Consider the following 13,697-nt stretch of genomic DNA (forward strand, 5'->3'; position numbering starts at 1 on the left):
ATCTTATTCAGTTGTGTTAACTACATACATGGACCCTGAAGAAGCCATCAGAAAGATACCTCAAGGAATAGTTAATAGGGAGAAATACAGGGGAAAAAAGTTTTCCCCATTTCTAAAAATCAGTAATATTAATCTAATTTAGAAGCACTGTTAGAAGCATACTTCCAAAGGGTGCTTCTGTGTAGTGCTTTAAATGGTGTTGACCAGACAGCTGCTTAAAGATTTCCTTTGTGATGGCTGTCATCTTTTCTATTCAGGAAGCCACCCCATGGCACATTTTCTGTGGGCTCTCATCCCTTTTGGCTTCTGTTATGCTATGATACAGCACTTGATCCACTTAATTATGGAGGATTTGGATTCCTCCAAGGCCAGACATGTAAGCTGGTGGTAAAAGAATACTGATGACATTTTCCAGAACTGAACAGTTCTACTCACGTATATTTTAAACAGAGCTTCACGTATCTACTATGTGCCATGCTGCTCCTTTAGGGCGCTAAGGCTTCAGGTAAAAATGAAGGAAGAACAAATTCCTATGATACGGAATGACTCTGAGGCACGCAACACCCACCCCATTTGTCCTTAAGGAAAATGCAGTAAGGCTTGTGCCCTCCAAGAATAAAATTTCTGAGACTCTTCTGGCCAATGGGACTGCAACCAAGAAGCAAATTTTATGGAAACGAGTGGCCTATCTCCCAGGATTTCAGCTGAAATACTACTTGGATCAGGGACAATTCTATGTTGCCCATCTGCTCTCCCATTCACGTGGCTTGCCCTCACACCCTAGAAAGATATTTGCCCTGGCTTAAAGCTTGGTCTTCCTCTTCACCACATTCATCTCCAGGGACTAAAAAAGTATCTTGGAGAGGAAAGGAACCTTTCAAGCTTCTATGGCTCAGGGTTATCGTGGAAAATGAAGAACTGAATTTTTTTCTGGCTTTTTTCCCCTCTCTGGGTTTTGACCATTTTAGTTCAGATTATCCTTCTGGAGGATTTGTGACAGCGCTCATTTTTAGGAAATGAGTCTCCTCCTTGCCTGGTGTTCTATTTTAGACTTTATCTCAGGGTTCTGAGCCCTGGTATTCACTCCTCATCCTCTGAAATATAGCTGGAAAGGAATAAGAAGAACGTCCAAGATAGCCCAGATCTTCTTAGGCAGGAGAAAATGAGAACTGTGCATGAGAACTACATGTGCTCTAAGTGGATAATTGTGTCATTTGGTAAGATGCCAGATTCCTTACCAAATGACTCAATTATCCACTTAAAGCACATGCAATTGAACCGTGACGCTTTTCCCCTTTAGAAGTGGTTCAGAACAAAAACTGTGGGATATTTTAGATTTACTACTGAAAAGCTGTCAATCAGTGAGGAGGGTCCAGTTTGCCGAGTCCCAAGGGCTGAAGAGGACAGAGAGAGAGAGAGAGAGAGAGAGAGAGAACACACAGAAATCCAGACACACATAACAAGCTGCCCAGACTCCACTCCTGGCAGAGTGAAGATCCGCATCCCTTCTACAGCTTCTGGGAGGTTTTCTTGCACAGATATAACATCTCCAACTTCAGATTGCTGCAGGGATATGGCCTGTCTACACTGATGGGACAGGAGGGAGCACATAGAGAGAAAGAACAGCACTGGAAACGTTGGCCCCTTAAGGGAGAGGAGTCAAGATTTTACTTGTTGCTTCCCCTAAATCAGCTTTACAAGCAAAAATTTGCAATATATAAAGGGAGAGCGCTGAACTACTCATCTGTCTTCATTGGTGGATTTAGAGAATCTGGTGCAAGCGGTGCAGCCAATCCCCTAAATCTCATGGACAGATCTGAACTATCTCTGGTATTTAGAGGAAGAGAGAGGCAGCTCAAATGTCTAAAACTGAAATCTAATTCCAGAAAGTTTACTCTTCTAATATGTCTGGGATGTAAACTCTACTTTGAAAGATAACAAGGAAAAACAGAACCTCAAAACACCTTACTTAGAGACAGTTATTGAGTCTTCATGTGACCATGGTATGTGGAGTCTGTAAACACTAGTTTTTCTTCCTGGAAAGAAATAGAAGTAAAAATGAATTATGAAACATTATTGAAATGTGAAATTAAAATTACTGTAGCTCATTCACAGTTCAACACAATGGATAACATGACTATTGGATTATTTCTACATTTCAAATACCTGCAACAACTGTTACAATTTGCACTTTTAAAAATCACTATTGATACTTTGTAAAACAAGATTAAATGGAGAATATAGACTATATCAATCTGTATGGAAAGAAATCTAAATTGAAAGCCATATAATAATATATTGAGAGTTCATATTTGGTTGACAGTATAAAGTTTGGAATAGCGTGTGTGTGAGATAGATATATATAGAGAGAGATGTATATATCTCTATCTATCTATCTATCAATATATGACCGTTAAGAGTGAAATGTGTCAACTATCCTCCAATAAGCAAAGTAGGAAAACTTAACAGGCACCCCACTGTGCCTAGATCATCTTTTTGTGTCCATTTTGTAGTCCTTGCAAGATCTTCCATGGTGCATAGTATCTTCAGGAACCTAGATAAATCCTTGCTAATTATTTTCATTTAGAACCACTCTCCCACATACCCAGTGATATAGATTATAGATTTTTCCTTTGAAACATGTATTCACAACAGAATTTTTTCCAGCTTTTGTTTAAAAGAAGTGTTTAAACAGATTGAGACCTGCGCAAAGATGATTTGGGTTCTTTTTAAAAGCCATAAAAATCTTCTACACCAAACTGAAGGGTCTAAATGGTACAGGAAAGCAGTAATAAGACACAGAGCATCTCATCCCTAAGTCAACAATTCAGATTTTACTTCAGTCAATAGCAACTGAAAACCCTTGCCATACAAGGACTCTAGAACTCATAGTCCAGATCCTGAGAGACAGTGTCAACCTAACCAAAGCTCACTAATATAAGTGGCACCTCTCTTTGCAGAGACACCAATGATGGAATGGTTAAGGAGACCAGACTACTCCCTCACCTTTACAAATGGTCCTTCTAGAAAGAGAGGTGAAGCACACTGGCAGGGTTGGGAAGCTTGTTCAGACACTGCCCATATTTTATCTATTCACTGGACAGAACAGAGGATTTCAGTCTCCAGAGCGCTCAGTCTGGCAACTTTCACAGCAAAAACAATTATATAAAAAGTAAAGAACTTGATAGCAATCACATTACAGTATGGAACATGAGAGAGCTGGGAGGCAGATGTACAATAGAAAAAAAAGCTGTCAAAAATATATTTTACTGCAACCATTTATGTGCACTTCAGGAAAACATTAAATTTACCTTTGTGTGGTTGGCAGTGGCTCTCAATGTAGATTTTAAAAGCTTGGTATATCTAAACAAAACAAACAAACAAACAAACAAAAACCCAAGAAACATTTATTCACTTGCATTTCAAAAGGAACTAGTTAGTTAATATCAATTTTGTTTAATTCAGTATTTTTACCTGGCCAAAGTGTTGGAGCTGTACATTGTAAATTAAACCAGTTGAATTTAATACAATTTTGCTTGAAGAAAGCCCTGTAGAAATGACAACCCTATATTATTTCCAATTAGTAAATCTAAAAGTAAAGGACTAGAGACTGATTTGCTTGAAAAGTTTACTACATCTAAGGTTTTTCTTGGAAGTTGAGATACTTTACATGTACACCCGATATACAATATTTATGAAATCCCTAATAGTAAGAGGGTGAAATAAGGCTTGCTTAATAGGAAATTATCTTTGAACTTCACTCCAAAGATCAATGTTTTAGTATTTTAAGGCCAAATTTATTACTCAAAATATGCCAACAAATGCAGTTTTCAAGTTTTGCAAGAGCAGTGCATTATACCTACCAAAAGAAAAAAGATGTGTTACAGGAAGTTGTACTGTTCGGGAATCCTCTTTAAAGAATTCACAGTCCAAAGTAAACTGCAACATAGACATATTATTTTATTGCATAGATCTGAAATGAACATAAAACTAGAGCATTGAGTCTGGCCATACTCTCTTCAGAACCCCAGGCAAACGACAACGCTCAAAGGTTGCTGCAAGTCACATTTCCATGCTTCACTTACAGTGGCTGGCCAGCCATTGGTTCAGCCACTAGCACAAGCCAGAACAACTTTAGAGTAGTTTGCTCCGATTTTCACCCAGCTGCAACGTGTTGCGGCATGGCCAGAGAGCTAGTATCTCTAAGTCAGTGCCTCCTATTCTGGGCACAAGAGGGTGGTATATGGCAGGCTGTGCCCCTCAAGGATTCCCACACACGAAGAATATTTAGCTGGCCAATTATGCCAGCTTTAACTATGCTTTGTGCCCCAGCACAAATGGGCTGAGCTGAGCTGAGAATCTGGTCCACAATCTATAAAATATATTTAGTTCATTTAAAACTATTCTCTCACCTCACCTTAAAATCAGTATTTCTCACTTTCCTTTATAAAAGTGGTTTTCAAGCTGTTTATAGCTTGAAAGTTATTAGTTAACAGAAAGATGGTCTCTCTATGAAACAATCTCCCTTCTTATTCATGATTATACAGACCACCTATTATCATATTCTCAATCACTAAAACATTTGTGTCACAGCTAGTGCAGCTACTTACATGAAAACGTAGTACTAGGAAAGTATTAATGTATATTGAGCTCTCTTAAAAATAAGCAGAAAAACAGAAGGAAGAGAGAACATAAGAATGGCCGTACCGGGTCAGACCAAAAGTCCATCTAGCCCAGTATCCTGTCTACCGACAGTGACCAATGCCAGGTGCCCCAGAGGGAGTGGACCTAACAGGCAATGATAAAGTGATCTCTCTCCTGCCATCTATCTCCATCCTCTGATAAACAGAGGCTAGGAACACCATTCCTTACCCATCCTGGCTAATAGCCATTAATGGACTTAACCTCCATGAATTTATCCAGTTCTCTTTTAAACTCTGTTATAGTCCTAGCCTTCACAACCTCCTCAGGTAAGGAGTTCCACAAGTTGACTGTGTGCCTTGTGAAGAAGAACTTCCTTGTATTTGTTTTAAACCTGCTGCCTATTAATTTCATTTGGTGATCCCTAGTTCTTGTATTATGGGAATAAGTAAATAACTTTTCCTTATCCACTTTCTCCACAACACTCATGATTTTATATACCTCTATCATATCCCCCCTTAGTCTCCTCTTTTCCAAGCTGAAGAGTCCTAGCCTCTTTAAACTCTCCTCATATGGGACCCGTTCCAAACCCCTAATCATTTTAGTTGCCCTTTTCTGAACCTTTTCTAATGCCAGTACATCTTTTTTGAGATGAGGAGACCACATCTGTATGCAGTATTCGAGATGGGGGCGTACCATCAATTTATATAAGGGCAATAATATATTCTCTGTCTTATTCTCTATCCCCTTTTTAATGATTCCTAACATCCTGTTTGCTTTTTTGACTGCTTCTGCACACTGCGTGGATATCTTCAGAGAACTATCCACGATGACGCCAAGATCTTTTTCCTGACTTCTTGTAGCTAAATTAGCCCCCATCATACTGTATGTATAGTTGGGGTTATTTTTTCCAATGTGCATTACTTGACATTTATCCACATTGAATTTCATTTGCCATTTTGTTGCCCAATCACTAGTTTTGTGAGATCTTTTTGAAGTTCGTCACAGTCTGCTTTGGTCTTAACTATCTTGAGCAGTTTAGAATAATCTGCAAACTTTTCCACCTCACTGTTCACCCCTTTCTCCAGATCATTTATGAATAAGTTGAATAGGATTGGTCCCAGGACTGACCCTTGGGGAACACCACTAGTTACCCCTCTCCATTCTGAGAATTTACCATTAATTCCTACCCTTTGTTCCCTGTCTTTTAACCAGTTCTCAATCCATGAAAGGACCTTCCCTTTTATCCCATGACAGCTTAATTTACGTAAGAGCCTTTGGTGAGGGACCTTGTCAAAGGCTTTCTGGAAATCTAAGTACACTATGTCCACTGGATCCCCCTTGTCCACATGTTTGTTGACCCCTTCAAAGAACTCTAATAGATTAGTAAGACATGATTTCCCTTTACAGAAACCATGTTGACTACTGCTCAACAGTTTGTTTTTCTGTGTGTCTGACAATTTTATTCTTAACTATTGTTTCGACTAATTTGCCCGGTACCGAAGTTAGACTTACCGGTCTGTAATTGCCGGGATCACCTCGAGAGCCCTTTTCAAATATTGGTGTTACATTAGCTAACTTCCAGTCATTGAGTACAGAAGCCGATTTACAGGACAGGTTACAAACCTTAGTTAATAGTTCCGCAACTTGACATTTGAATTCTTTCAGAACTCCTGGGTGAATGCCATCTGGTCCCGGTGACTTGTTAATGTTAAGTTTATCAATTAATTCCAAAACCTCCTCTAGTGACACTTCAATCTGTGACAGTTCCTCAGATTTGTCACCTACAAAAGCCGACTCAGGTTTGGGAATCTCCCTAACATCCTTAGCCGTGAAGACTGAAGCAAAGAATCCATTTAGTTTCTCCGCAATGACTTTATCATCTTTAAGCGCTCCTTTTGTATCTCGATCATCAAGGGGCCCCACGGGTTGTTTAGCAGGCTTCCTGCTTCTGATGTACTTAAAAAACATTTTATTACCTTTGGAGTTTTTGGCTAGCCGTTCTTCAAACTCCTTTTTGGCTTTTCTTATTACATTCTTGCACTTAATTTGGCAGTGCTTATGCTCCTTTCTATTTGCCTCACTAGGATTTGACTTCCACTTTTTAAAGGAAGTCTTTTTATCTCTCACTGCTTCTTTTACATGGTTGTTAAGCCACGGTGGCTCTTTTTTTAGTTCTTCTACTGTGTTTCTTAATTTAGGGTATACATTGAAGTTGGGCCTCTATTATGGTGTCTTTAAAAAGCGCCCACGCAGCTTGCAGGGATTTCATTTTAGTCACTGTACTTTTTAACTTCTGTTTAACTAACCCCCTCATTTCCCTTTTGAAATTAAATGCCACAGTGTTGGGCTGTTGAGATGTTCTTCCCACCACAGAGATGTTGAATGCTATTGTATTATGGTCACTATTTCCAAGCGGTCCTGTTATAGTTACCTCTTGGACCAGCTCCTGTGCTCCACTCAGGACTAAATCTAGAGTTGCCTCTCCCCTTGTGGGTTCCCGTACCAGCTGCTCCATGAAGCAGTCATTTAAAATATCGAGAAATTTTATCTCTGCATTTCATCCTGAAGTGAAAAGTTCCCAGTCAATATGGGGATAATTGAAATCTCCCACTATTATCGAGTTCTTAATTTTGATAGCCTCTCTAATTCCCCTTAGCATTTCATCATCACTATCACTGTCCTGGTCAGGTGGTCTATAACAGATCCCTAATGTTATATTCTTATTAGAGCATGAAATTCTATCCATAGAGGTTCTATGGAACATGTGGATTCACTTAAGATTTTTACTTCATTTGATTCTACATTTTCTTTCACATATAGAGCTAGAACCACAAGCAAGCAGCAGTTCAAAAATCACTGCTCTATACTTGTTTGTGAGTAAATATACAATCTGTAACTCGTGTTAGGAATTATAGCTACTTTCAGTAGACTAGATGTTAAATTAGTTGAAAAATCTACCTTTGAATCACATACTGTAAGACAGAACTATAATTTGTAAAAGATATTTAGTGCAATTCTCCATATTTAATACATTTTCCTTGCAACCAAGAATGACAAAATATAGTATTCGGTTGTCTTTAACAGATGCTGAATAAAGTGTTTTTAAGTCTCATCTTTGTTACCTTATTGCCATTAATAGCTGGAACATAAACTACAAGATTGGTCAAAGAAGGATATTCCTGGAGTTTCAGAGTTACAACCTAAAACAGGAAAACAAAAATTACTTACAGTAAAAGTATAGTTTGGTTCAGTTAAAAACCTGAGGTGAGAGCCTCACTCCTACTCCAGCTCTTTTATGTGGGGTAAGGGGCCCTAAAAACCTGATATCTGGCCGGGGAGAAACTTGCAAGCCCTGGTACTAAGGGGATATGCCAGGGCAGGGCTAGAGCCCACAGTGCTACTTAGATTCCAAGAAGCAATGCAGGAGGTTGCTGACACTGAGAAAGGCTCCCAGGGCTGTCTAAATTATGCCAGGGCCTGCTCCAGCCCCTACAGATGACTGGGAGTGCTCAAAAGGAGACTTAGAGCTACCATCACACCCCACACACTGCCGGCACTGGGTTCTGTGCTGTGCCTCTTGAAGGTACATCACAGAATCTCACACCTAAATGTGAACACTTGTAATCATTGTAACCTTCACAAATAATAGCAGTTACAATTAAGGAAAAACCACAGTTCATATGTAAGTGTCCTGCATTAAAAGAGTGCTGTGTACTATAGTGAACTACACTGTGCACCATATCACGTACTCTACTGAAGTTTAATACAGTGTTGGAAGACTGTACACAACTTTTTAGAGATGGCCCAATCCTGCTCCCATTAAAAAGCTACAGGTAAAACATTTTATTATGAATTTCCAGTTACAGATTTCAGATACAGTAGGTGCTGAAGGAATTGATGAAATACACCCTTAAATTGCATATATTTGGATAGCAATTGAGAAATGGATTACTATAACTACCACTGCTCATGTACTGTCACTCCCCATGGATTATTAACTTAAATAAATATTCTCCTGCTATGATGAATGTGTACCATTGAAGTTTCATTAACGATCGCATATCACACAATATTCAGTCTGTTTGAACTCTGTTGCTGTCTTTATTTATGTGGCTGCAAACTACTATCAACTTTAGAAGTGAAAGAAAATGTCTGCCAATAGAGGTGAACTATACAAAGTCTACAAGATGTAAAATACATGCTGAGCCTTCTGCTATAAGAAAGGGAGTGAAGGAAAATCTCCTAAGAGTAGAATGACAGAAGAAGGTATTGACTTTGCCAACAGTAACAGAGAAGTCAAGTTGCATTCTAGAACAACTCAAACACAATTTAGAGTCTATTTGTTTCCTTTGATTATAAACCCAAGATGATTTTTTAAACACAATTTTATTGGTGTAGTTTTAGTAAACTACAATGTTCTTTTAAGTTTTCTGTAGGCTTATCAATGAATTAGCCTTTTGAAAACTTCAACTTTCTTGCTGGACTTCTGAAAACCAAGTCATTGATATGGAATAAATATCACTTTCATATACCCTCAAAAATGGGGAAGAAGCTGAATTTTTAATTAAGATGTTTCCCACTCCCCCAGTAGCATATATCCCAAGAGGAAACCTGGCTTAGAAATCATATCAATGCTATACAATATGTGAATGTATTAAATTATTCATAAACCCACACAAAACCTCTTCACGTAAATGCTCACTCTATTTTGTTGCAACAAAATAACATATAGTACAATTTACCTTAACAGTTGGCAGTAACTCAGCTTTCCAGGATAAATCAAAACCTTCCAGGCTGTAAAAGTTAAAATACTTTAAAGTGCAAATATACAAAATGCACATATTCATTATGAAAGGAGGTAGGCAGTAACAGTGTATTATTAATGCACCAGCCTTTCTCTACCTCTATAGAAATGCACAAGGTTAAAAACAGGACACAGATCTAAGTCTACTATAATTAAGGCTCCGTATTTGTCATGGAGGTCACGGATTCTGTCACGGGAGCTGCCTGAGCGGCTCGTACACCCTCTGGGCCAAGTGCACCAGCCGCTGCTGGGGCAGTCTCAGCCCCCCACCTCACTCCCCAGTAGCAGGAGTCTGTGTGTGGGGGGCTTTGGGGTGGGGGAGATGGATGGTGCTTACCTGGGGCGTAGGGGGTCCCCAGAAGGGCGACAGCAACTCCCCTCCCTCAGCTCCTAGTTCCATGTGCTGCCTCCGCCCACAGGCACCATCCCCGCAGCTCCCATTGACCGCGGTTCCCAGCCAATGGGAGCTACAGAACTGGGGCTTAGGGCAGAGCGGAGGCAGCACATGGAACTAGGGTCGCCACTTTCCAGGAGCTGGGTAGGGAGTATGCCCCAGACCCACCAACACCCCCCTCCCCAGCACCCGCGGAGCCCCTCTCCTCAGCACCCACAGCGCTGCACCCCCAGGCTGCACCCCCCTCCCCAGGACCTGTGGCACCCCCAAGGCCGCCCTCCTAAGGGGCCCCTCCCCAAGTTTTAGTCAGGGGTATATAGTAAAAGTCATGGACAAGTCACGGGCCGTGAATTTTTGTTTACTGCCTGTGACCTAACCATGACTTTTAGTAAAATTACCAGTGACTAAAACATAGCCTTAACTATAGTTAACTGAACGATTGTCTGTATACCGAACATTATAATTTAGCAATCTAAAGTAATTTACAACTCAAATAGCAGAGATGTTGCAAATCTGATTTCAGACAGAGCTGTATAGCTAGCAATATCGCTGCATTCACAAGATCTGGCTGTTATTAGCCTCAACTTTTTGAAGCATAATGAAAACACTTAATGAACTGATATCTGCATTTGTACTGAAGTAATGCACAATAAGTAAAAGCATCCACTGCTCTCACAGCTTAAGGGAACTTATAAAAGTGTATCATATGCAACATCAGCTTTGCCTATTGGTGCAAACCTTTCAGGTGGCAGTTCAAAGTGGATATTGGATTAATGATTATCTGTTAATGAATTTACTTTAGGTCAGTTATACATATTTTAAACAAAATCCGAGACATTTCACAAAAGATGCACTTTAAGATACCAAGGCCAGAAGGCACCACTGTCATCATCTAGTATGACCTCTTGTATACCACAGGCCATAAAACTTTCCTAAACTAATTTCTAGAGAAAATCTTTTAGAAGACCATCCAATTTTGATTTAAAAATAGTCAGTGATTGAGAATCCACAACCACATTTGAAACTGTTCCAGATCCCTTTAAATGGTGCTGTTTGACTAAATGGATTTAACTCACAATTAAAAAAAGATACTATATTTAATTAGATTTAATGGCCCCAACTCCCTCTACTGGCAGAGCTTGATGCAGAGGGTGTGCAAAGGGTTATAAAGACACCTTAGTGGTTCCTAATCCAAAGCAGGGCAATTATAACACCTAGGTACCAGGTGGTCATACAAGCACCTTGGCCATGCTCCCTTACTTCTGGGCCAGAACACAAAGGCATAGGACCACTACACTGACCTATGCCAAATGGGGATTCCCCCAACCCAAGCAGTAGATTAAATTTGCTTTAAGACAGCTCTGAGCAGTTGGAGTGCAACAAAGCAGATTTTAAAAGGCTAGTAAATCTGGCCCTAAAAATAGTTTCAATTTGCATTAATTCATTACAAATTCCAAAATTTATCAATTAAACCGGACAATCTAATTTGCTAAAATAAAGTTGCTAAAACAAGCACATCCATTTCTAAATGTCCTCAAGTGACAATAAATTCATAGTAGTATTTACAGAAGATGATCATTCAGTCCATCCTTTGCATACAACGGATACAGTCCCATGACAGAGGACTTATTAAAATGATATTACATATAAGTCAGGGACAAAACAAGTTACACTGTCATAAAAGTTAGGAGAGCCATATTTTTTCTTTAAATACTAGGTCACTTATTATTGCTTTGAATTTATTTAACTATTAAGAAAGCTGATTGTAAATTATACCAGATAATAATGAATTTTAACAGCAGTAATCCTTCTTAAATCCCTATAGTTCTTCCTCCTAAATTGCTCTGTGTTACAAGACTGAATGCCCAAAATTGATCTTATAGTAACTATTTAAATAAATTACAAGAAGCCTTTATACTCACCACATAGATGAACTATTGTCTGAACAGCCATAAATCCAGCTACTTGTATCCTGTTAAATCAATATCATGTGAAAATGTGCGTTACTACTTAAAATTTAAAAAGTGTGAGTTTATATATAAAAATATTAAACTTCACTCCAAAAAAATTTAGAGTTAAGTGTGGATCATCCACACTTAATTTATACCTGCCTAACTGTGACACCTCATCAGACATCACCCACTGTTCTAAACCTCCTTCAATACTTATATACATCAAAGTCTATTAAAAAGAGCAGACTTCAGTCTTCATTTTCCTATCCTTATCTATCACACATTTCTATAGTGGCCCTCACTATAACCACCAAGTGCTCCTAAGAGGGACTTTACACACACAATCAAAACACAAAAATGCAGTTATTTATGAAGTATGATTCATCTCCTGTTTCCTCAGCTATTTGTAATCAGTAAGATTCACCATCTGTTTTTCTTGATCCTGTAGAGTGTTAATGACATCGTGTCGGCTGCCAAGAGGCTAGATACCACAAACTCAGAATTATGATTATGAGATGAAGTAGAACGAACAACTTAAATACAAGAATGAGAATCTTTGGCTAGACAAGAAATATGTTTAATAATTTCCTTTTGTCGTTTTTGCTAACCATGAAAATGAACAGCAGATATTGCAGTCTAGAACACTTATTATTTCTTATGAAAAACAAAACTGAAATGTTTAGAAGAGTTCTTTGAGACTTCTCAAGAGATAGGGTGGTAATTCCAGTGTCTGGGTAGTTATATTGTGCCTACCTAAATCCCTCAAACAGAATGTGGTGGTGATCTTCATTTCTTGTCCCAAACTGTTGTGTAAAGTTACTGTATTATTATTAACCGACTGCTGTGCATTCCACAGGTGGCAAAAGTGTTCCCTATATATTCCTCACAAGCAAATTGAAAGTAAAGTATTTGGAAAACAACAGATCCTCCGATAAGATGATGATGACAGGGGCTGTACAAAACGAAAGTATTATTTATATACTTGTGTAATCAACAATTCTAGTTTAAGGACTGTTATGAAAAACAACTACTGAAGATGTACTGTAGTTATACTACAAACCATAAATAATTTTTGGCAATCAGCAATTGTTTTGTCAAAATCCTGTAAGCAATTGTATACCTTATAATGATGAAAAATTCAGTTTAGTTAGAAATTAAGCCTTGTCCAAAATACCCAAGCAGTCCAAGTAAAATTTATATTCTTACCAAGCAATGTTGTGTCTGATTTAAAGAACTTCAGTTATTTTACATCTTATAAAGCAAATTCTATTCTGATGCAAGAATCAGACACAACATTGCTAATGACTAAAGCTGATCAAAAGCCAGAATTTCTATTTTGCAGAAAATGCCAATATTTGGGGGGGGGGGGGGGGGGGAGAGGGGAAGAGGAGGAGGAGGAAGGTGCGCGACAGTGTTCCGTTTTGGAACAAAAAGTAGAATTTCCAAAATTTCCCACAGAAGGGAACATCTGAAAAAAAAATCATATTGAAATAATCAAAATATTTTGTTTAAAATTTTTTGAAATGAAATCGAACTTGGGAGCCCAAATTTTGAGGCCCCTGGCTCAGTTGTAGCTCCCAAGGCAGAAGGCTCCCAGATGGGCTGGGAGCCTAGAAGCCCTGGGGACCATGGCTGAGCCAGGAGCCTCTAGGCATGGGAGCCAAAGGCTTTCGGTGCCTGATTCCATGGACTAGCAGCCTTGAGAACCACACCTCAAGCTGAGTCTCCCAGTGTTTCCACAGCTTCCAGGTGCCTGGCTCTGCAGCAGGAAGCAGGCTCCAGCTATACCTAGGTCTCCAAGGGCTTCCAGGCTCCTAACTCCGCAGCAGGGCACCTAGAAGCCCTTGGTCCTCAGCCATGGGGTAGGTTTTATGTCTGGGCTGCCCCAGAGCCATGGACCCTG

General features: G+C 39.2%; 1 protein-coding gene across 3 annotated transcripts in view; it reads right to left on the reverse strand.

The window, feature by feature from the left end:
• PGAP1 (post-GPI attachment to proteins inositol deacylase 1) overlaps positions 1 to 13,697 on the reverse strand; it is a 62,861-nt gene that overhangs the window by 21,280 nt on the left and 27,884 nt on the right. For all 3 annotated transcript variants that reach the window (XM_065560878.1, XM_065560879.1, XM_008174240.4), the window contains exons 11-17: positions 11,765 to 11,814; positions 9,387 to 9,438; positions 7,767 to 7,844; positions 3,864 to 3,939; positions 3,475 to 3,548; positions 3,312 to 3,363; positions 1,970 to 2,036 (exon numbers count right to left, since the gene is read on the reverse strand). In XM_065560878.1, coding sequence (XP_065416950.1) covers positions 1,970 to 2,036; positions 3,312 to 3,363; positions 3,475 to 3,548; positions 3,864 to 3,939; positions 7,767 to 7,844; positions 9,387 to 9,438; positions 11,765 to 11,814 — 449 coding nt within the window. The remainder of the gene's footprint in view (positions 1 to 1,969; positions 2,037 to 3,311; positions 3,364 to 3,474; positions 3,549 to 3,863; positions 3,940 to 7,766; positions 7,845 to 9,386; positions 9,439 to 11,764; positions 11,815 to 13,697) is intronic.

The sequence above is a fragment of the Chrysemys picta genome, chromosome 11 (genome assembly GCF_011386835.1).
Source record: "Chrysemys picta bellii isolate R12L10 chromosome 11, ASM1138683v2, whole genome shotgun sequence".
Taxonomy (NCBI): domain Eukaryota; kingdom Metazoa; phylum Chordata; order Testudines; family Emydidae; genus Chrysemys; species Chrysemys picta.